This window comes from Agrilus planipennis, unplaced genomic scaffold (genome assembly GCF_000699045.2).
Source record: "Agrilus planipennis isolate EAB-ADULT unplaced genomic scaffold, Apla_2.0 scaffold375, whole genome shotgun sequence".
Classification (NCBI taxonomy): domain Eukaryota; kingdom Metazoa; phylum Arthropoda; class Insecta; order Coleoptera; family Buprestidae; genus Agrilus; species Agrilus planipennis.
The window spans coordinates 64,734-86,279 of record NW_020442455.1 but is presented as its reverse complement, the minus strand read 5'-3'; the positions used below and the strand labels follow the sequence as shown (position 1 = coordinate 86,279).

The window sequence follows — 21,546 nt, the reverse complement described above, 5'->3', positions numbered from 1 at the left end:
GCGGGTTAAAAGAAAAGGTTAGAAGCGTTCGAAATGTGGTGTTATAGGCGGATGATGAGGATATCGTGGGTAGAAAATGTTAGAAATGAAGAGGTATTGGAAAGAATAGGAGAACAGAGGCGAGAAAAAATAGGCGAGATAGGTTGGTAGGACACCTTCTCAGGCATGAACGTCTAGTTAGAGACATGTTAGAGGCAGAAACAGGAGTTAGGAGGGGTAGAGGTAGACCTAGATTAGATTACTCTTGGCAAATAGTTAAAAATGTGGACTGTTCTAGTTTTAGGGAAATGCGAAGTTTAGCTCAGGATAGGAAAGAGTGGAGGTACGTGTCCAACCAGTCAGGACTGATGACCTTATGATGATGATGATGATGAGGTGCTTGTGGTTCATCAAGTTTCAATTTTTCAATACGTGTGCACTTGGATTATATTATTTTGATGATCTATTTTTTTATGAACAAGTCTATACACACATAGGGGCATAAAACAAACAAGAGAGTCAATCTTCATATATTTTAGATTAGATTGACTCTTGATGTTTTCTATAAAAAGCTCACGAAAGAAAATGCTAACGCCCTAAACAGGGCAGTGACTCTCCCTTACCTTAAAAAAGTTCTAAAATTCATTTGTTTTCCAATAAGTCACTGTCTGTCTGCTTCTGTAGGGGTTTCTGTCACTTAGGTAAACAAACTCGTACCTTTTTAATAAACATTTGGACTTTTTATTATCCTGAAGGCTGTTGAGATTCGAACGTTCTAAGGTTGCTTATTGAATAGTGTCTATTAATCTTCTAAACATACCCACCACCATCGCTTTTTATTAAAGAAAGCACGACGTGGTATTTCTTATCATCCTTGACATTTCCTGGAGAGGAAAAATGGTTGTAGGGCATTGTATGTTATCGTTAACTTATTACCAAAATAATCGGAAAATTGAACAATTGCTAAATTTTTTTAAAAGATATTCACATCTACTTGTTGGTTCCTAAGATTTCAGAATCCTGACCGCTGATATTTTTAAATCTCTATAAAAAAAATACCTATGTATTTTTCGCAATCGCTCTGCTCTATATCATAGTTTTTCTTTTAAATAATGTTTAGGTCTGCTAAAAGCAGCACTTGTTTTTTCCGTTTAAGTAAAATCTATTGTCAGCGAACAAGGTATTATTATAGTTGCTTTCTTATGATAATTAATTTTTTAAAACATTTTCAGACTTGTGAATCGTACGGAATAGTTATACCGTATTGTTAGAGCAAAAAAACACTTCTTATATAACTTATTTTTTTCATGTTGAACGAGATAAATCTCAATATCAATAGAAGCGGTTTTCACAGACAAATATTTGAGTTGTTTTTTGTAACGGAACGACAAAGGTTTAGGAAGTAGGTATCTATGTACAGTATATTTTATTTATCAATGTAAACCATAAATATAAAGAAATCTAACGAGAATTATCGAGCATTTCGTGTTTTTTCAATACCTATTCATTCATTCGCATAAAAATTGCAATAAATAAATAACCAAATTGAAGCCAGATATAGTTAAGTTTACGTGATTTTTTTTTGTTATTTGTACTATCAGCTCATTTCAATTTGTTTAGAATTAGATACCAATTGTAATCGGCTCTCTAAGTTTTGCTTCCAAAGCGACGAACTACTTGATCTCTTTTACTTATATAAATGATCACTTGTCCTGAAAGATAAAAGGAAATGAAAAGGTTACATTTTTAGATATAAAATTGACCTTACACTTTGCAATGGAATTTACTTTACAAAAGAAAAACTGAAGACATACAAAAACGCGTTTTACACCAAAACTTCTAAAGAAACCTTTTAAAGTGCAAAGGTACAGAAGGAAGCTGTTGGTAAAACGTGGACAAACATCAATTATATATACACGTTCATATATAGGTATATATATGTAAAAACTTATTAGAGATAGAGAACGCGTCAAATACAAAGTCATATATTTTCCACAATGGTATTTAAAATAACTATTGTTTTACTAAATCGTCAAACAATTATTCTTTAATTACTAGAGACCACCAATAGCGTGCTAACTAAAAAGTCCGAATAAATAAGTGACCAACAACTTAATGTTCCTTGCCAATCATCACCAATTTATTGGAGTTCAGATGAGAAATTGAAAAGCTTGTTAAATAAATAATAAGCATATATAGAAAGGGCAATTAAATATATGTATCTATACGATTCAGATAAGCACACAGGTGTTTTTTCAAAAATTTATCCAAGTTCTTGAACAAGCTATCATTGTAGAATATTATTATCACATTGTTTTTATAAAATCACTGTTTGTACCTGTAAGATCTGTTTATCGGGATTTCAAACCTTTTCTATTAGAGATTCTAACACTAAATCAGGATTGTACTTTGGGTATACAATATAACTACAAGTTTTGTGGGATTTCTGGGGTTTTAGTGCTTATTTAAGACTATTTATGACAATGACTATTAATATTATGTAACAAACATGACTTATATGTCACCTTAAAAACTAAATTATCCAAATCCTTCTGAAGACCCTATACCGGAATACTGAGTTTTTATAAAATGCTGGCAGTTCAATAGGTAAATGAAAGGAAAAGAAACAGAAAAGTGCCTACCTTCAAAAAAAGGGTTCTTCTGAGACTCCGGATCCCAGACAGCCCACAATTGCACGGTAATAAAAGGTGCCGAGCAAATAATGTACATGAGTACAACAGCAACTGTCTGTTTCACTGTATTGACTTTTGCCCTTGATATAAGCGGCTGCTGTTGACGCTTTTTAATGTTGTTCGTACGAACATGGTAATGGTAGTTTCTTTGAACCATTTCGCACACCGAATTTTTCCAAATCATCCGACATATACTACTGTAAGTCACTGTCAGCACCACCAGCGGAATTATAAACACAGAAACGCTGTACCTGCAAAAAACAAAAAATTAATAACATAGTTATTTTAACCAGTAATAAGAATAAATATTTAACTTTTTTAAAAGTTCGCGTGCCGAGCTTCTAGTATTCAGTGGGTGATTTTGGTTATCTAGGAAGTCGGATAAGTCAGGATAGAAGGAGTAGTAGGGAAATAAAGCAAAGGATAGCGCAGGTCGCCTTCAATAAAAAGAAGTCACGAAGAAGAGAAAATACTACAAATGGCGCGGTAAACGCCATCTGTAGTACGAAGCTACATTATAGGATTACGTATGCTCCAACAAGGTCCATTTAAATATATGGATATCTACTTACTGAAACGAATCCAGGCGTAGCTAACCTCAACGTGTTGGGCACGTTTCCATAATCGAATAAAATAATTCAAAGTATTTTATTTGAGTATGGTATTTTATTCGATTTGTAGTATTTTGTAAAACGCGCTGTTAAGACAGCAGGTAAAAGTTGGTCTGTGTTCTGTCGCAGCTGCCTGCGACGCGCTGATGAGATCCAAAAAGATCGAAATCGCGATCCGCGTCTGGCAGTTTCGACAGAATACAGACCACTTCGAATTATTTTATTCGATTATAGTAACGTGCCTATCACGTTGAGGTTAGCTACGCCGGGATTCGTTTCAGCAAGTAGATATCCATATATTCAAATGGACCTTGTTGGAGCATACGTAATCCTATAATGTAGCATCGTGCTACAGATGGCGTTTACCGTGCCGTTTGTAGTATTTTCTAAAACGCGCTGTTAAGACAGCAGGCAAAAGTTGGTCTGTGTTCTGTCGGAGCTGCCTGCGCCGCGCTGATGAAATCCAAAAAGATCGAAATCGCGATCCGCTTCTGGCAGTTTCGACAGAATACAGACCACTTCGAATTATTTTATTCACGAAGAAGAAGTCAAGAGTGGAGGCGCCTGTCCAACCAGTCTTAGGACTGACGACCGTATGATGATGATGCGTGAATAAAAAAGAATGGCAGTTGCGGATTCAATTTCCAAGAAACTTAATAACTCAAAAAGTAGGTTATTGTTCCATTGCGCCTTTGAAGTTACCGACTAGCCATTTCTGTAAGCACCCTTCCCACCGCGTGTTGGAACGAGTAGACGCGGTCCGGTCTGCAATATCAAGGGTCGTGGGAAGCCACCTTTATGTAGGCATTGACAGTCTCGCGTAGACTGACAGTTTTACTCAAAACTATATTAATTTTTAATTGTAGCCAATTCTGGAGAATGGACTTTTTTTTGGAATGAATTTTTAATAACATAATTGTTATTTTGTACTTTGTTTGCTACCCATTTATCAAGCAAACACCAATTTATTTTTGTCAATTTATTTTATTTCCGCTTGATAAACCCGTCGTAAACAAAAAGGAAAACTGTGAACAAAAAGATTTCCATTTTTTCCTGAAGCTACTTTCCCCGTTATAGCCATATTAGATAGGTATTAATATTTGAGATGATTTTTACCCCTTTAATCTGATCAAAAGCACAAAAACGTATTTCATCATTTTCGACTGATAATTAGATTAATTTAAACGGCAACTGAATCGGAGGCATCAGGCGGTCATTGCAGAACGTTTCCTTGTTAGTGTGCGGAATCGATATTTCCACGTGTTTGAACTACGTTGATATCTTCAGTAATGAGTTTAAAATGTTTTTCTTAAACTTTATTAAAGTTTTAAGAAATTTCTTTCACGTAATGTTTTCCTGGAAATCAAACTGGGAGAGTACCAGCTTTTGTAAATCGACAGACTTGGTGTCTACGTGGGAAATAACAGTAATGACCACATGTCCTTAAAGAAAGCTTATCAAAGAGAATGCCAATATCAACCTAACTAACTTTTCAGCCTGTTCTAAGTATGTTATAACACCAAAGCATTAATTGTTTTAATTAAACTCTACCAGAGATAAAAATATTTAGTCTCTCATATACGTCTCTAATCGAGTCTCTCTGGTGTCGCTGAGAGAGACTTTCAAAAAAAATTGTTTAGCGTCTCTGAACGAGAGACTCGAGTCGCTCATGGAGAGATCCTCATTTCGTATCCAGTCTCTTAACCAGAGACTCGAATCTCTGAAAGAGAGACTCGAATATCTGAATTAACAATTTTATCGTTCGAGTCTCTCGTACAGAGACTGTGAAAGATCCATAAAAACACCTAGGAAATGATTGAGAGACTGTGAAAGACTGTGAGAGACGCTCTCAGAGACGCTGAAAGACTCTGAGAGACTGAAAATTTTTGTCTAAGGTACACGTATATCTACTTTTGTGTTATGAATACGTCTTTTCATTTGCCTGACAAAATTGGATATTGTTCTTAAATCGTTCTTACATTGCCAGTCTTAAGACTGGTTGGACACGCCCCTCCATCCCTTCCTATCCTGAGCTAATTTTCGCATTTCCTTGAACTAGAACAACCCATATCCTCAACTATTTACAAACAGTTATGTAATATAGGTCTACCTCTACTCCTCTTAACTCCTGTTCCTGCCTCTAACATGTCTCCGACTAGACCTTCATGCCTGAGAAGGTGTCCTACCAACCTATCTCGCCTATTTCTTATTGACCTTCATAGAGTCCTCTGTTCAAATTGGTATTTCTTTATTTCATTTGTTTAGCTTTTGTCTACTTATAGCAACTATCAGCGCATGAATATTTTTATAATTAAATCAATCATTTTCATTTTAGTGTAATAATTAAGCTATTTTAGTTTCCATATACGAACATGTAATATTTTCTTTTAGATTTCAATATTGCTTGCTTTCTACAAGTGTCTGATAACATCTTCCTATCCTTTGAGATTTTAACTTAGGGTTCTTTAAACGATTAGGTATTATGAATAAGGCTAGTACTCATTTGAAATTTTCTTCTTTTCTTTTCAATGACATAAAACAAATTAACGTTATAAACTCCAGAAACAAGTAAACTGACGCTGGCTTTTATTAAGCAAAATACTTACAAATCTGAGTATCTAAATAAGCTAACCATCTTAGATAAATAAAAGGCTAAAGGGCGCAATAAAAGTAATATTAAAAATATACGAAAGTTTTCGACTTCTATCTTGTCAAACGAACTAAATTACCTATCTAATAACTATGAATTGTTTCTCTCTATCGTTCCCTGGGAGACTACTAGAAGGAGGTAAATTTAATCGTATATAGAACCTTGAGGCACATGACAGTAAAAATAAATTCGTCTATCTAAGTGTGTAATATACCTATTGTACAACCCTTAGATATGTTTTATAATAATGGTTTCGATGAAATGGGAAAGGATGAATAATTTCCCTTAAGGCTCCAAAAGTGAAATTACTTTATAGTTTAAGTCATACATACGTAGATATGATATGAATAATTCATGTGAACTTGCAACTAGCATTAGTCAATCGGTTTTAGCCTCAGACGGTACACATCCGAGAAATTTCCGAATCCTACTTTAAAATGCAGTACATTCCTACTCATTCATTGCATGATTACGAAAACTTCTATTAGATTCCTTAAGGTTTTTATATTTTCTTCGTAGAAATGATGAGGCAACGTATATTTCTATTTTGAAACGCGTTTTTATTTCATGGAAATTGTTTGAGATTGTTAAAGATTTTTTAAGCGAACGTTTTTCTAAAAACCATCTTGTCAAGCTTTTATTTGGTATTTATATAATGCAGTCGACTCTCGTTAATTCAAAGCTGCAGTAATTCGAAGTTATAACGAGTTCCCTACAAAATCTCTTTATATTTCGAACTAAATCAATACATTTTTATGCACTTGGTAATTCGAACGAAAAAATCATTGCTACGTAACAAAATGACGCGTTAATTCGAACTCATCGGCGTCAAACACTCTACAATTCAAAGTTGCAGAAAGAAAGAGACAGAAAGTACATTCATACATTTTGAGGCAATTTCAAACATGTATCATCGTATCATCGAGCTTTTGTTTTTGTTATGATTAGTTTGACACACTTCCGCATGAATTGGTTTGTTTTATTTTAGTTATTTTCTCTCAAAAATTTCGAACCATTTGATATTTCAAACGCTCGATAATTCGTAATACTTTAAGAGTCCCTCGAGTTTCGAATTAACGAGAGTAGACTGTAGTAATGTTAAGAAAATTGAACTTGACTACCCATTCATGTCCAAAATTTCACACTAAAAGGTTTAGAAATATAACACACGGTGATGACATCTCCTCCAGTTAGAATCTAAATTAACCATCATAGTTAACAGGCCTCAGAATGTTCAGAAAGTAACCAACATAATAGCTGTTAGAAATAGAGAAGGAACCATATTTTTCCCGTAAATTCTATCGTCATTCGAGACGTAGATGTGTAACAGGTCAATTGAAAAGTCCCCGGCCTAAAATAATAAAACACATTTTTTTTGCAAAATTTATACGCGTCTTTTGAAGGTTAGGACTAACTGAAAATCATATGGATTTAGTTCTGGTGCCGCCATCTATGTGTCAGGCCGGGGACTTTTCAATTGACCTTAGTATATAGTTCTAGACTAAAGTAAGAAGTGTGAGTAACAACGTATTAGAAAATGAATTAAGGAGTGGTAAGAAATAAACCGAAATACTGTTGTAGAAGTGAATTGGATGTAATTAATAAGAATTCATGACAAGTGAGAGAGCTTATAGAATATTGAGGAAATATATGGAAAATGGTAGATGCCCAAATTCAATACTAATAAGAAATACGGACAATCTCAAACAATAAACCGTTCAAATGAAGTCAGAATATGCATATGGGAAGGGTTTCATGAGATAAGAACGACGGAAGTTTGTCGAATGATATGGAAATGACTGGGAGAACAAGAAGGTCTTAGCAAAATTGGTGGAGGATTGAATATATGGTAAATAGATAAGGGGTTGGAAGCGATAGCAAATATTCATGTATAAAAAGGGACAAGAATACTAGAATAATTCTATCAAAAAGAGAGAAAATAATGAGATATGGGCTAGAATATTGTACAGCCAATTACAATAGGAATAGCTTTTGATAAGGTACGGGTTTGTAGATTATGTAAATCAAAAGAGAAGAAGTTGGTCCAGTGCTTATACTTCAAAAAAAAAAAATAGAAATACAAACTAAAGAAACAAAAACGTTCATGAATGAACAAATACGTGAAAGGCTATAGGATTATATGAGAGATTTAATAAATAATTGAAAAATTCAGAGTCCAAATATTGTGATGAGGTGGAAAACAGATTTAGGTAGGATAAAGCTCACAATGAGAGACTGTGAAGTAGATTAAAAGAAAATCTAACAGTTATAAAGCATACTACCGGAGAAGTAAAAAATTTTCAGTTTCAGTATTTATGATATTGTACCTGAAACGGATAATCTGCATAAATCATTATGGCATAGATAAACGAAAGTAAGTTTTAAACATTACTAACAAGAACATGCAATTCTTAACCTATTAAAGGGGCGGTTCGTATCAACGGATGGAACGTCAGGGAACTCACAATAATTAATCTAATTACAGGGTAGAACAGCAGAGAGTAAATTTTCAATACCTACTAATAAACAGGGAAGATTGGGATGCATATTGTGTATAGTGTATACTTCATTAAACCATTTGAAAAGTCGCCTTCATTATTAGAAGGAGGTCAAAACTTCCTGACGAAATCGTTCAATATTCACAAAACACTAACACAAGACTCCTATTATTATCGATTATGTTAAAGTATTATAATGAGACTGGGTTCAATGTTTGATAATCCCACGGTTGAAACTTCCAGTACTACGGTAAAGCGTATATTAATTTACCAGGGAAACACGCACGTGGCCATTTTCTTAGGTACACATGTTTCTAATTATATCCGGCGTGATACAGCAAATGCCACCGTTTTGAACTTTTTATTGGGTGTTAAATCTGGTGAAGAAATAATTTGAATTTTCATTCATTTGTTTTAAAAATCGCCACAACTGACCAGTGGATTATCGTGTTATTTTGTCTCTTTTGGCCTTCTGTTCACTGTTTATATACCTTTTTTAGAAAGTTGAAGCAATATCAATGAGAGATACAGAGCTGTCTGCCGTCGCATACAGGGTGTTTTTAAAATAAGGGGTTCAAAGCAGCGTGGTTAAGGGAAAGGAAAGAAATTGTAGGAAAAATTGACGAATTTGCAATCCAAAGTCGGCTCTGGGAGTGAATTGACAACGTATAGAGAAGTTACGGTAACAACTAAGTAAATACATCGATGAAAAATGTAAACAGTGACGGTTGTCGACTAACTAACAAAGTAAATGTCCACAGCTTACTACTACGTGACCATATACGTATAATCATCTTCAAACGCTCATTGTTATAACAATTAATTAAATAACTACTTTGTTTTCGCTGATAGTATCCAGTACTATTTAAAGTACACCTCGAACACAAAATATAAAAAAAATTACACATACAGCACGGATGCCGCAGTTGATGGAATGCGGCTTTGCAATGTCGTATTTCCCTACCTGATTTTACCAGGGTCGGACTGACCTATGACTGTACTAAATATTTACCTAATTTTCCTGTTTTATCACCTCCTGCATGTTTGGTACTAATTTCAGAAATACCCTGTATAATTTTTATCATCATCATCATCATAAGGTCAGGCCTTCAGTGGTTGGACACGTACCTCCACTCTTTCCTATCCTGAGCTAATCTACGCATTTCCCTAAAACTAGAACACCCCACATTTTTAACAACGTCGGAACAGTAATCTAATCGAGGTCTACCTCTACCCCTCCTAACTCCTGTTTCTGCCTCTAATATGTCTCTGACTAGACCTTCATGCCTGAGAAGGAGTTCTACCAACCTATCTCGTCTATTTCTTATTGACTTCCATAGTGTGCATCCCTGTCTGACTCCCTTCCTTCCCTTCTTAATATCTAGTTCTCTACATTGCAGCCCCAGCTTATTTATTTTATTATGCTTACCATGTGACATATGCTTGTTGGCCCCATATTTCTTCAAATGTTGCCCAACAGTCGAAAGTGTTGGGCTCTGCCTCTTGATAGNTATCCGGCGTGATACAGCAAATGCCACCGTTTTGAACTTTTTATTGGGTGTTAAATCTGGTGAAGAAATAATTTGAATTTTCATTCATTTGTTTTAAAAGTCGCCACAACTGACCAGTGGATTATCGTGTTATTTTGTCTCTTTTGGCCTTCTGTTCATTGTTTATATATCTTTTTTACAATGTTGACGCAATATCAATGAGAAATACAGGGCTGCCTGTAGTCACAACTATCATTAGAAAAACCTGACGCATACAGGGTGTGTTTAAAATAAGAATGTTAACAAGATGCAGTGCAGAATCGCATGGGGTTCAAAGCAGCGTGGTTAAGGGAAAGGAAAGAAATTGTATGAAAAATTGACGAATTTGCAATCCAAAGTCGACTCTGGGAGTGAATTGACAACGTATAGAGAAATTACGGTAACAACTAAGCAAATACATCGATGAAAAATGTAAGCAGTGACGGTTGTCGAGTAACTAACAAAGTAGATGTGACCATATATAATCATCTTCAAACGCCCATTGTTAAAACAATTAATTAAATAACTACTTTGTTTGCACTGATAGTATGCAGTACTATTTAAAGTACACCTCGAACACAAAATACAGAGAAATTACTCTACAGCACGGATGCTGCAATTGATGGAATTTCCCTACCTGATCTTACCAGGGTCGGACTGACCTATCACTGTACTTTCAAATACGTACTTAAGACCACTAAATATTTACTTAATTTTCCTGTTTTATCACCTCCTGCAAGTTTGGTACTAATTTCAGAAATACCCTGTATACTTTTAAACATCATTATCATAAAGTCAGGTCTTCAGTCCTAAGACTGGTTGGACACGTATCTCCACTCTTTTCTATCCTGAGCTAATCTTCGCATTTCCTAAAACTAGAACATCCCACATCCTTAACTATGTGGGAACAGTAGTCTAATCTAGGTCTACTTCTGCCTCTAATATATGTCTCTGACTAAACCTTCATGCCTGAGAAGGAGTGCTACCAGCCTATCTCGTCTATTTCTAATTGACTTCCATAGTGTGCATCCCTGTCTGACTCCGTTCCTAATATCTACTTCCCTACATTGCAGCCCCGGCTTATTAATTTTATTATGCTTACCATGTGACATATGCTTGTTGGCCCCATATTTCTTCAAATGTTGCCCAACAGTCGAAAGTGTTGGGCTCTGCCTCTTGATAGGAGAAAACAAATATCTGGAAAAAATGTACACATTGTCAATATTCAAAATCAAAGCATGTAGAATTTGTTTTATCCACCTAGTAGGTAGGGATATATCAATTACATTTCGTTTCAAAACGAATAATTTAAATACAAAAGTTGGCCTTATTGTAGTGACTTTTTTAGAAATATAATTAATATCAAAACAACGAAGCCTTAAACACATCACTGTATATTACCTACATATACCTATGTTTAAGTAACATATACAATGCTACTTTGTTTTATTGTTAACTAATAGATAACATCATCAACAATAATTGCTGCATGTTTCGTTATTTAATCCTTCTTTTACGTAATAAGTAATACCTGTAGGTGTTTTTAGAAAATGATTAATTTTGCGTGTAACTAAATCATTACTTCCCAAGGCTGTAAAAAACGTGTAATTAAAGTATTCCTGGTTTTCTGTAGTTATTTCCCTTTATTAGGTATTAATTTGGTGTAGACGTGAACTTCACTATAATTAGCAGAAACAGTTTTTATTAGCAATAATTACGAAATAATAATCTTACATTGCAATAATTAATTAACGGATGGATGTTGTTTATGATGCACTGTGATAAGCGAAATTAAGAGATCAAGATTAAAACCAACAAGACCAAGACAAAAACCATGACCTAATAAACAAGACCAAGACGAAAAGTAAAACCAAATATGCTAAAGACTAAACGAAAAATTATTACTTAAGTTTAACTTAACTATTTGAAGTAATTTTAATATATTCTTTTCTTGGAACAAAACATTTTTAGTACTTGAAATTTTTAGTTTGCTTTACTAGATTTTAACACTAAATACAGTGGACTTCGGGTATAACGACGACGAAGGGACCGCTGTAATTTCGTTGTTTTATCCGGAAGTCGTTACAGGCAAAGCTAAAGAGATACAGACGTGTGTATAGTTTTCATCATTTTTTAATTTTGAAACGATTTCCGCCTTTTTTAACAGTAAATGTGTATGTAGGAGTCAAACTAATACAAAAGTTTACGAAACATAGTTACTACTCGTAATAGCAAAATAGTCGCTACAATCAAGGTCGTAATAAATGAAATTTACTGTATTAAAACAAAAAAAACTTTACCACTGTTTGAAAAAAGGGATTTACAAGAATGCCCTCGGAATAAAAGTGTTCTTTGTTCCCATGTTTGGACAATACATGTATACAATATAGAGGCAAACTAATTTTTTTCGAAAATTTTTATTTCTTTCAAGTACTATTGCTTGCTAAAAGGTCAATATATGCGTTGGAGAAAGGGTAAGTTCTCAAATTTCGACACTGTTTTCTTTAAAAGTCTTGGTAAGCTCGCATATAACATTTATAACCCTAAGATGGAATTCTGACATGTACACGCGCTCGACAAGTCAAATGTGGGTTATTTTTAATTGAAAATTTCGATTAAACGACAGTATTCTGGATATCGGATGTAGGCGTGTTAATTAGTTTCATCTTTTGGTTAGACGTCTTATTAATAGTCAACTGATTCCAGAAAGGGTTATTAACCGGTGAAACAATTTGCATTACAAAACAGAGCCGTAGATATTCAGAGCACCATCAATTCTAATCGTTAGTTAAAACTGCTGTCGGTTATCTCAAACATAATCATCTGTAAAGCAATACATTCTCCAAATACAAATACGAATAAAGAAGCATCTAAAGATTTTTATATACGTTTCACCACGACATTGATTTGTCAGCGGTGGGGTAGGGGGTTGAGAACTGTCTGTTCGATTGTTGATTTTCTTTATAGGTAAATATTGCTGTGTGTGTTTTCTTGTGTCTTACCAATTTCGTTTGAATTCTTGAAAATTGGAGTTAGGTGCTGCTTATTCTTAGTTGCTATCATCGGGCTACAGAAAATTGCAAGTGCATATCCACTCTCATATGTAGTTACATTTTAAAGCGGGTCACGTAGTTAATTACTTCAATAAAGGATATTTCGCCTTAGTAACTATCATACGTACATATAGCCCATTTCAATTTGTTTGAATTGTGACCTTGAAGAAATCTGCGCGAATATAAAAAGAATACACACTAGGCGTGAGCAAGACAGAAATAGTTGGAACAAGCTTGAACGAGCAGAGCTGTCGATGGGCCGTCTTAGAAGATCGGCTAGAAATGTACAGTACTAGACGAAAATGTTTAGCAATCTCTTAAAACAAAAATGTGTATAAATTAACAATCAAAGCAAAAGTTTTATAGGTGTGTAGAACGTTAAGTTAATTTAGTTGTTATTATTTTTGGCTAAATATGCTTTTAAATAAAGCATATTCTTAAATTTTAACGAGGCAGTTTAAACAATTTTGCGAATGGTACTGTACACTTTTGTCTAATTCTCGCTCGATGATCGGTAGAGAAATGAGCTCCGCAGACAAAAATGATTGAATTTGGAATTATGCTACGGCGCATCCTAATAAAGGGAAGAGGCATATCTTCAACTTCTTGAAACGAACAGTAGGTGTATGTTGAACTCAACATGAAAACGCCTTCGAATATTTTGAACTTCCAGGATTATTATCCTGGACGAGAATAATTTCTTATTATTCTATTTTAGAATGCTTTTGTGGCAAAACCAAAAAAGGAACTTGACCTATTTTTTTCAAGCAGCTTGCATGATAGCATTATCTAATTTCGAAATTGTTCAAGTTTTGCATGTTATACAGCAATTATTTATAAATATGAGCCTTCCTTTAATAGAACTTCCGTCCTTAAAGGTACAATAAATTAACCCTCAAGTTCTTTATTTTAGAATTATTGTTGCTAAATTGAATATTAACGATTTTGCGTTCATTGATGTTATGTATATAGTGACCTGTTAATCTATATAGTTGTTCTCTGTCTAATTCAAAAAGCATTTTATTAAATACATATGTCTTACGAAAATTAGACATCTACCTGTATATATATATGAAATTAATTGTAGGTAGATACTAACAACTAAATAAAATACAACGCATGACAACATCCCTTATTTGTACCTGCTCCATATTTTTTTGTTTTCAAATATGTAACAAAGATAGCTACTGAATTATTTATTCGTATGAAGTTGGGGTTGGATGGATGACGTAGTAAAAAACGTCAAAACGGGCAATGGTTACAGAATTGATTATTAAGAATTCCCTGTCATGCCGATGATGCGGACCTTTTTGGGGAAAATGAGGATTACCTGTAGAGAGACTTGCAGCTTTTTAACAGTGTAGCAAAGCAATTCAAAATTCATTCCCACCAGCCACTAATGCTGGTAGGGGGGCAGTCCCTTCGGACTATGCCGGAAGGTGGGGCGGAAGGCCCTCTTCAGCCTCCTTTCAGGAATCGTGGGAATGGGTGGGTGGTGGTTCGGGTGAGAAAGATGAGACGGACGAAATGTAGACAGAAGAGAATGAAAGATTATCTGTGGAATATTACTGCCCCAGCATAAGCCTAAGTGATCCGAGGAAACCACAGAAAAACTTGGGCCAAGGCAGATAGACCCGGAATACTGAGAAATGGCCTAAACCTACAGGCCATGCCGCTCGGTGCCACTTCAATGTAAACTGGAACTGAACTAGAATATTATAGAATAAGTAATGTCATTCACGTATCTGGGAGTCGAACTAACAAGTTTCGGCGAAATCGAAAATGAAATATCGGAGCAAGTTAGAAAAGCTAGCAAAATCGCTGTTTAAACGACACCAGTAGGAAGAATAAAGACATAAACGTAAACAAAGACAAGAATTAAGACCGTGATTTACACGGCTGAGACTAGACATATGTAAAAAAAAGGATACTAGGAACAGCAGAAATTAAGATATCAGAATTACTGGGGGAGAACGCTGTATATGACAAATACAAGTGAAAATATAAGAAAACTATTTAAAGACACCCAACAGAAAATAAGAACGGAAAGCACACATACAAATAATGGTAAAAAAGGCCTTAGATAAGTCGCCCCTAGAGAGAGAAAGTCAAGGACGACTAAGAAAGAGATGAAGCAATAATTTGCACCCTCAATAGACATCATCGATGAAAAACAAGTTCCAGCGCAAATGGAAGAAAGAAGAACAAGGATTTTAGGACTATCGGTTGCTATTAACAGTTTAGCATCCGAAACTTTTCCAAATGACTTCTATTAGATACATTCACTAGATGACAAACTAATTGAATTTACCTCGTCAAGTCTCTCTCCCTCTGCAAGTAGTAAATAAGAGTGTGAGACTAACACGTTCGACTTTTGGGTAGCATTGCCAAAAGTAGGAAAATTTCCTTAGACTTTTAGAATTAAGGGCCAGCTTAGGGAAAAGGGGATTTACATTTAATTTAATTATTTTTGTTTAAGCCTTTTCTTTGCAATAGTAAGAATAACCAGGAAAATATAAGGAAATAGTTACTTCGCTCTAAAAATTAGTGATTGTAAGATTTCATTACGCTTTTAATGTAAAATGAATTTTGTTACTCTATCCTCGCAATGAGCAACACTGCGTGCGATATACTTCTACTTCAATATCTTTAAGTAAACCTTGAAAGGATTTAATAAGATTTCTTATTATATCTCATGCATTTAAACATTTCGTGGTAGGTATCTTTTAAAGAACTCTTCAGGTTGTTTATTATTTTTATTGGATCGTTTACACGCGCTTCTTTATATGTAGGGACATATATTCTTAGGATATATTTTATCCAGACCCCAACCCCTATAACCTTGTTCCCTCCCGTAGATTTTTCTGTTGGGTAAAATAACTTTTCTTGACATGATGCACGTTTTTGGGTTCCTCTTTGGAATTTACTGCTATCACTTAATTTTTTCGCAATGCGTGTACGCTCCAGTTCGATCAATTCGATATTTTATTACTAACCACACCCTGTGTCCTTATGGTCATGTTACATTTTATTTTGTTTTAATCCTCAAGTTTGCTTTGATGTAAGATTTTTCTATAATTTAACTACCTACCTATAACGCGTTTTTACAATCTAATTGGTCATTAATGTAAACATAATATTCGAAAAAACGTACCTAAATGTTTCACGAAGCGAAGCTAACAAGATTTTTCATTACAAAAAAAATGAGACAAAGCATCCATTATTTTGTTATACGTCCTTTAATTAAGGTATTCTAAATTTGTACGTAGTTAACTTCTTTTATTTGAAAATTCTCTAAGCGAAAAATTAAGAAAACAAAAAGAAGTGCTAAAGAACATTTTTTAGTTAAAATAATTCGAAATGACCTGTATTCTGTCGAAACTGCCAGTTCGATCTTTTTGAATCTCATCAGCGCGCGCAGGCAGCTCCGACAGAACACAAACCAACTTTTACCTGCTGTCTTAACAGTGCGTTTTAGAAAATACTACAAATGGCGCAGTAAACGCCATCTGTAGCACGATGCTACATTTTGGGATTACGTATGCTCCAACAAGGTCCACTTGTGTGGATATCTACTTGCTGAAAACGAATCCCGGCGTAGTCAACCTCAACGTGATAGGCACGTTAGCTTAATCGAATAAAGTAATTCGAAGTGGTCTGTATTCTGTCGAAACTGCCAGACGCGGATTGCGATTTCGATCTTTTTGGATCTCATCAGCGCGTCGCAGGCAGTTCCGACAGAACACAGACCAACTTTTACCTTCCGCCTTAACAGCGCGTTTTAGAAAATACTACAAGTGACGCAGTAAACGCCATCTGTAGCACATTTTAGGATTACGTATTTATTTAGTTACCTGTGGTATGCAGAAAATGAGACTTGTTATCCATGCCGTCCAAACCATTAACTTTGATCTCCTGGAGGTCCAGGAACAGTAAGTAAGCGGGTAGCAGATGGCTTGATAACGATCAACTGCGGTCGCCATTAGGATATACGAGCTCAAGTAAGGTCCTAATAATTGCCCGAACTTGACTATTTTGCACAATAGCCATCCCCCTTTGAACCGAAACGTTATGTCCCACGCAAGTTGAGGAAGGTCGCTCAAAAGAGCGGTCACTAAATCCGCTATGCTTAAGTGAAGGATGAAGAAGTACATCCTCGAAAGTTTCTTTCTTCCGGCATATATCCTCCTCGTCCATAACGCCAACAAAACGATACTGTTACCCAAAACAGTGACGATAAAGATAACAATGAGAATGGCAATCTCTATCTTTGCCAAATTTTCATCTCTCTCAGAGAGGACATTTTCCACGTCAAACTGCGGTTGGTACAGTGACTGGTTGTTGACAGAAAAGTTCATTCTATATGATATATCATCTTTATGAACATGATCTGAAATTAAAAAATATAATTAAATCAAGTATAATGCGTGTATCAGTGCCGTTATTTCGTTGATATACTTTGGACTTGTTAAGAATGCTTGATACCTACTTTTAATGTTAGGAATATAGCTAAAAAAAATTATAACACCCAAAAACCAAAACAACGTAACTGTAAATGTCACAGAGGGATCTCCTCAGAAGGCTAAACTATATGAACGAATCGTTGGTTTAATATAATGATTTGAATCCTTATTGTTAATTTATTTCCATGCAACGAAAACGATAGTACCTATTGCTTAAGCTAAAAATTGACTGAAAATTTTATAAAATAATTCGAAGTGGTCTGTATTCTGTCGAAATTGCCAGACGATCTTTTTGGATCTCATCAGCGCGGCGCAGGCAGCTCGACAGAACACAGACCAACTTTTACCTGCTGTCTTAACAGTGCGTTTTAGAAAATACTACTTGTGTGGACCTTGTTGGAACATATGTAAGCCTAAAGTGTAGCATCGTGCTACAGATGGCGTTTACTGCGCCATTTGTAGTATTTTCTAAAACGCACTGTTAAGACAGCAGGTAAAAGTTGGTCAGTGTTCTGTAGGAGCGGATTGCGATTTCGATCTTTTTGGATCTCATCGGCGCGGCGCAGGCAGCTCGACAGAACACAGACCAACTTTTACCTGGTGTCTTAACAGCGCGTTTTAGAAAATACCACAAATGGCGCCATCGCCAAAACTATTTCAGTGTACATATCTTATCATAACAATTATTGAAAATTGTGTAAGACGGTAGAACCTAAGTACAAAGGAAAGTCTTATACACATTTTCGCGGACTTCTTGCATAGTACAAAAGAATTTCCTACTGAATGTATTCTGTGATGCGCGAGATGAGATTTCAAACAAATAGAAAGAATCAAGTTAAAGCGTATCCTTTGTGCCCGAATATTTCGGTTAAACTTGCCTGTCAAATCAAGCAAGCATGCATATCTAATATTATTGAAGTGAACGATTTTCTCTTAAACGTGTTCTGAATAGTCCATTAAAAAACAATATAGCTTTGAAGAAATACAATCGATAACATAAGAATAGACGAAAAAAATTCACAATATTTCATATGTTGGTTCAGGAGAATTTTATGTTTTTATTTGATACATATTTCCTGGAAAAATTCTATGAGAACTTGTGGATGTTATTATTTTGATTCAATTATAATTTTCGAGTCACTACGTACAAGCTAAGCAAGGATATCGCGTAACACGGTGTACCGTTACCTTTACCGTACGAAACATTCGGCAGTGCATTCCTTGCTTGCCTGTGTACGGGTGCACAGTATGTAGCGACTCCACGTTACACAGTTACTCTATAAAAATCCTGGTCACCATAGCCGGCGCAGTAGGGGCTACCGATAAAGTCATTACCACTATGTTTATGTACTTTCTCTCCCTTAATTTTTCTAAAGTACTTATCAGATGTAGTTTATAGTTAAGGTACTCCTTGACTAAGCTAAAGTTTTGTAGTCAATTATTACCCTTGATTGACTAAAGTGTGGTAATTGTTGCTTTATAATTCGCATTTTACTTGCTTTTCACTCGCTTGGCGTCGATAATAATACGCAGCTGTGGTAAAAAGCAATTAAGTTAAATGTTTAATAAAGCAACCATAACTTTTTATTAAAATCATACTTCTTTCGGGAAGATGAGAATAAATTTAACAAGAATTGAAAGTTGCGCGTAGCGGATAACCAAAATCCGATATCGTGTTAGTTATGAGCGAGCACGTGGCTAGAATTGCAGTAAGGCTTAAGAACTAGTGTCTCTAGCCTCGGCGATCGCTGTTAATTCTGTTTTATTTAATAAATTACGCCTCGTCATGAATTATATGGACTTAACAGTGTAAAGGAAAGTTTTCTATACAAATGCTTAATTATTTCGTAAATTAATTACGGATCAGCGATTCTCATTCCGTTTTACGTGTGCCATCTGCGAAACTTTTCTTGACGCTATAGTATAATCGTAGGGAAATTCGTTGAATTTAGACGATCCCTTAATAGACGACGCAATTTTGACAAATACTATTAAATTCGCTTGTAATTTTCTAAGGCCCGTACTAAATTGTTTAGCATTTAATACATTTTCACTTTATGTAAACCACATTTTACGATAAACTGAAACACCTTAAACACATATATACAGGCTGATTCACATTCGACTTTCACCATGAAAGTCTCCTAAACTTAAACCGTAAGAGATACGATTGGGATTAATTTTGGGAAAAGTTGCCTAACGAAGTACTCAATGGTGAAGTACCTAGAAATGCAAAATATCATTGTTGATTTGCGATATATCTGAAAAAAAGTAAAATTTTGGATTTTCCTTAATTCGACTGTGACTATTTCAGTTATACGTAATTAGATCTACTTGAAAGATAAAGTTTACAGTCTGCAACGTGTATTTCGTCCATTTGAAATGTAACGTTTCACCTTTGCGGTAGTACCTAATACATCAACTATAAATGTTTAGGTAAGTGCGAACCAAAGGACACAGAGAATTTAATAAAGTCTTTAACCTATTGGAGGTCCCGGGCATATAAGGATAATCGGGCCCCTATAGATTTAACAGATGACTGTCCTGTTAAAAACGCAAAAAAGGATAGATATATAGATAAGAAAAATTCTAAATTTATTGAACAATTACTTTTATTTCTTTACAACCATATAAATGAATAGATATAACTTCTTTAGAATTTACAGGCCAGTGCGTAAAATTCTATGTTTACTGAAAAGTTTTGATAAAAGCAAAATTAAATCATCAATCAGTTGTGCTTATGCACATAAGCGACATACTGATCAGTCTTTCTTAAAGTGTTGTACTTCTTAATCGATTTTTTATTCTTTTCGATTTGGAGAAAATTCGCTCCCAATGCCCCTAGTTATCATCATGCTCAAATGCAGAAAAAGAAGACTGTGGTAAATGATTAATTAGAAATTAAAATGAAGACTCACCTCTAAATACCACAAAAACTTTTTGATCGGACACGTGTTTCGCCCACTTCATACGTGGGCATTATCAACGCGAGAAAATTTTTGTGGTAATTAGGGGTGAGTCTTCTTTTTAATTTTTAATGCTCAAGAAGATTCTCAATGCACTTCCTACCTTTAGAAATGTGTTTTCAATTCAAAATAAATATATTTATCGGTAATAAATTATTAATTAAAAAAAGAGTAAAAACTCCAGACTTATGCTTAAAGTGTTAAGTTTGATAATGGTCCCGCATGAAAAAACCATAAAAATTTATTACCTGGTTATTGAATGAACCAAGCAAGACGTATGGGTTGTAGTGTCGTGTGTGCAACCCTGAAACTCTTCTAAAAATTCGTCGCTAAAAACTATTTTCTTATACCGTCTTACACAGCAAAAATATGGATAAAAACGTTTACAAGTAGAAAAATAGTCTTCTTAAAATAAAAAAATTAACGTTATTGCTGTGAAATATAAGGACAAATAAACGGACCCCTTTGGTATGTTATAAAAGCCATAACTATTATCAATATTTTTATACAGGCAATTCTGTAGTTTCTTTATAGGTTTGTTTTCAGAATATTAAAAGATAAATTAGTGTTATTAGCATACTAAATTTTTATAATGGAACTGAACTGTCGGTGATTTATATTGATCTGCATTCGTTATTATTGAATCGCGGATAACAAACGGTTACTTAAATATAAATTATGCGATTGACAAAATGTTAACAGTCAATGGTGCCAATGTAATCCATCATTTATCCAGAATTACGTAATCTTTTGCAGGTTACATCAATTCCCTTTATGATAATTAAATTTTCATCCTATTACTAAACATAATAGACTAGTTTGTCTACCCATTCCTGTTAGACAAACACATTAAGGAAATTTAATTACTTCATAAATTATGTATAGTGGACAACAATTGTTTGCTACCCTTACACAACACTTACAAATAATCATATTTTTGTCCTTGTAGGAAAAAGATCTGTTTTTTGCAACATTTCCATTAGCGAAATAAAATAATTCGCAGTGGCCTGTATTCTGTCGAAACTGTCAGACGCGGATCGCGATTTCGATCTTTTTGGATCTCATCAGCGCGTCGCAGACAGCTCCGACAGAACACAGACCAAC

General features: G+C 34.7%; 1 protein-coding gene across 4 annotated transcripts in view; it reads right to left on the bottom strand.

The window, feature by feature from the left end:
* LOC108742897 (oxytocin receptor-like) overlaps positions 1 to 21,546 on the bottom strand; it is a 93,277-nt gene that overhangs the window by 22,978 nt on the left and 48,753 nt on the right. For all 4 annotated transcript variants that reach the window (XM_018478252.2, XM_018478255.2, XM_018478254.1 and 1 more), the window contains exons 2-4: positions 16,868 to 17,403; positions 11,063 to 11,157; positions 2,622 to 2,923 (exon numbers count right to left, since the gene is read on the bottom strand). In XM_018478252.2, coding sequence (XP_018333754.1) covers positions 2,622 to 2,923; positions 11,063 to 11,157; positions 16,868 to 17,371 — 901 coding nt within the window. In that variant the 5' untranslated portion in view covers positions 17,372 to 17,403. The remainder of the gene's footprint in view (positions 1 to 2,621; positions 2,924 to 11,062; positions 11,158 to 16,867; positions 17,404 to 21,546) is intronic.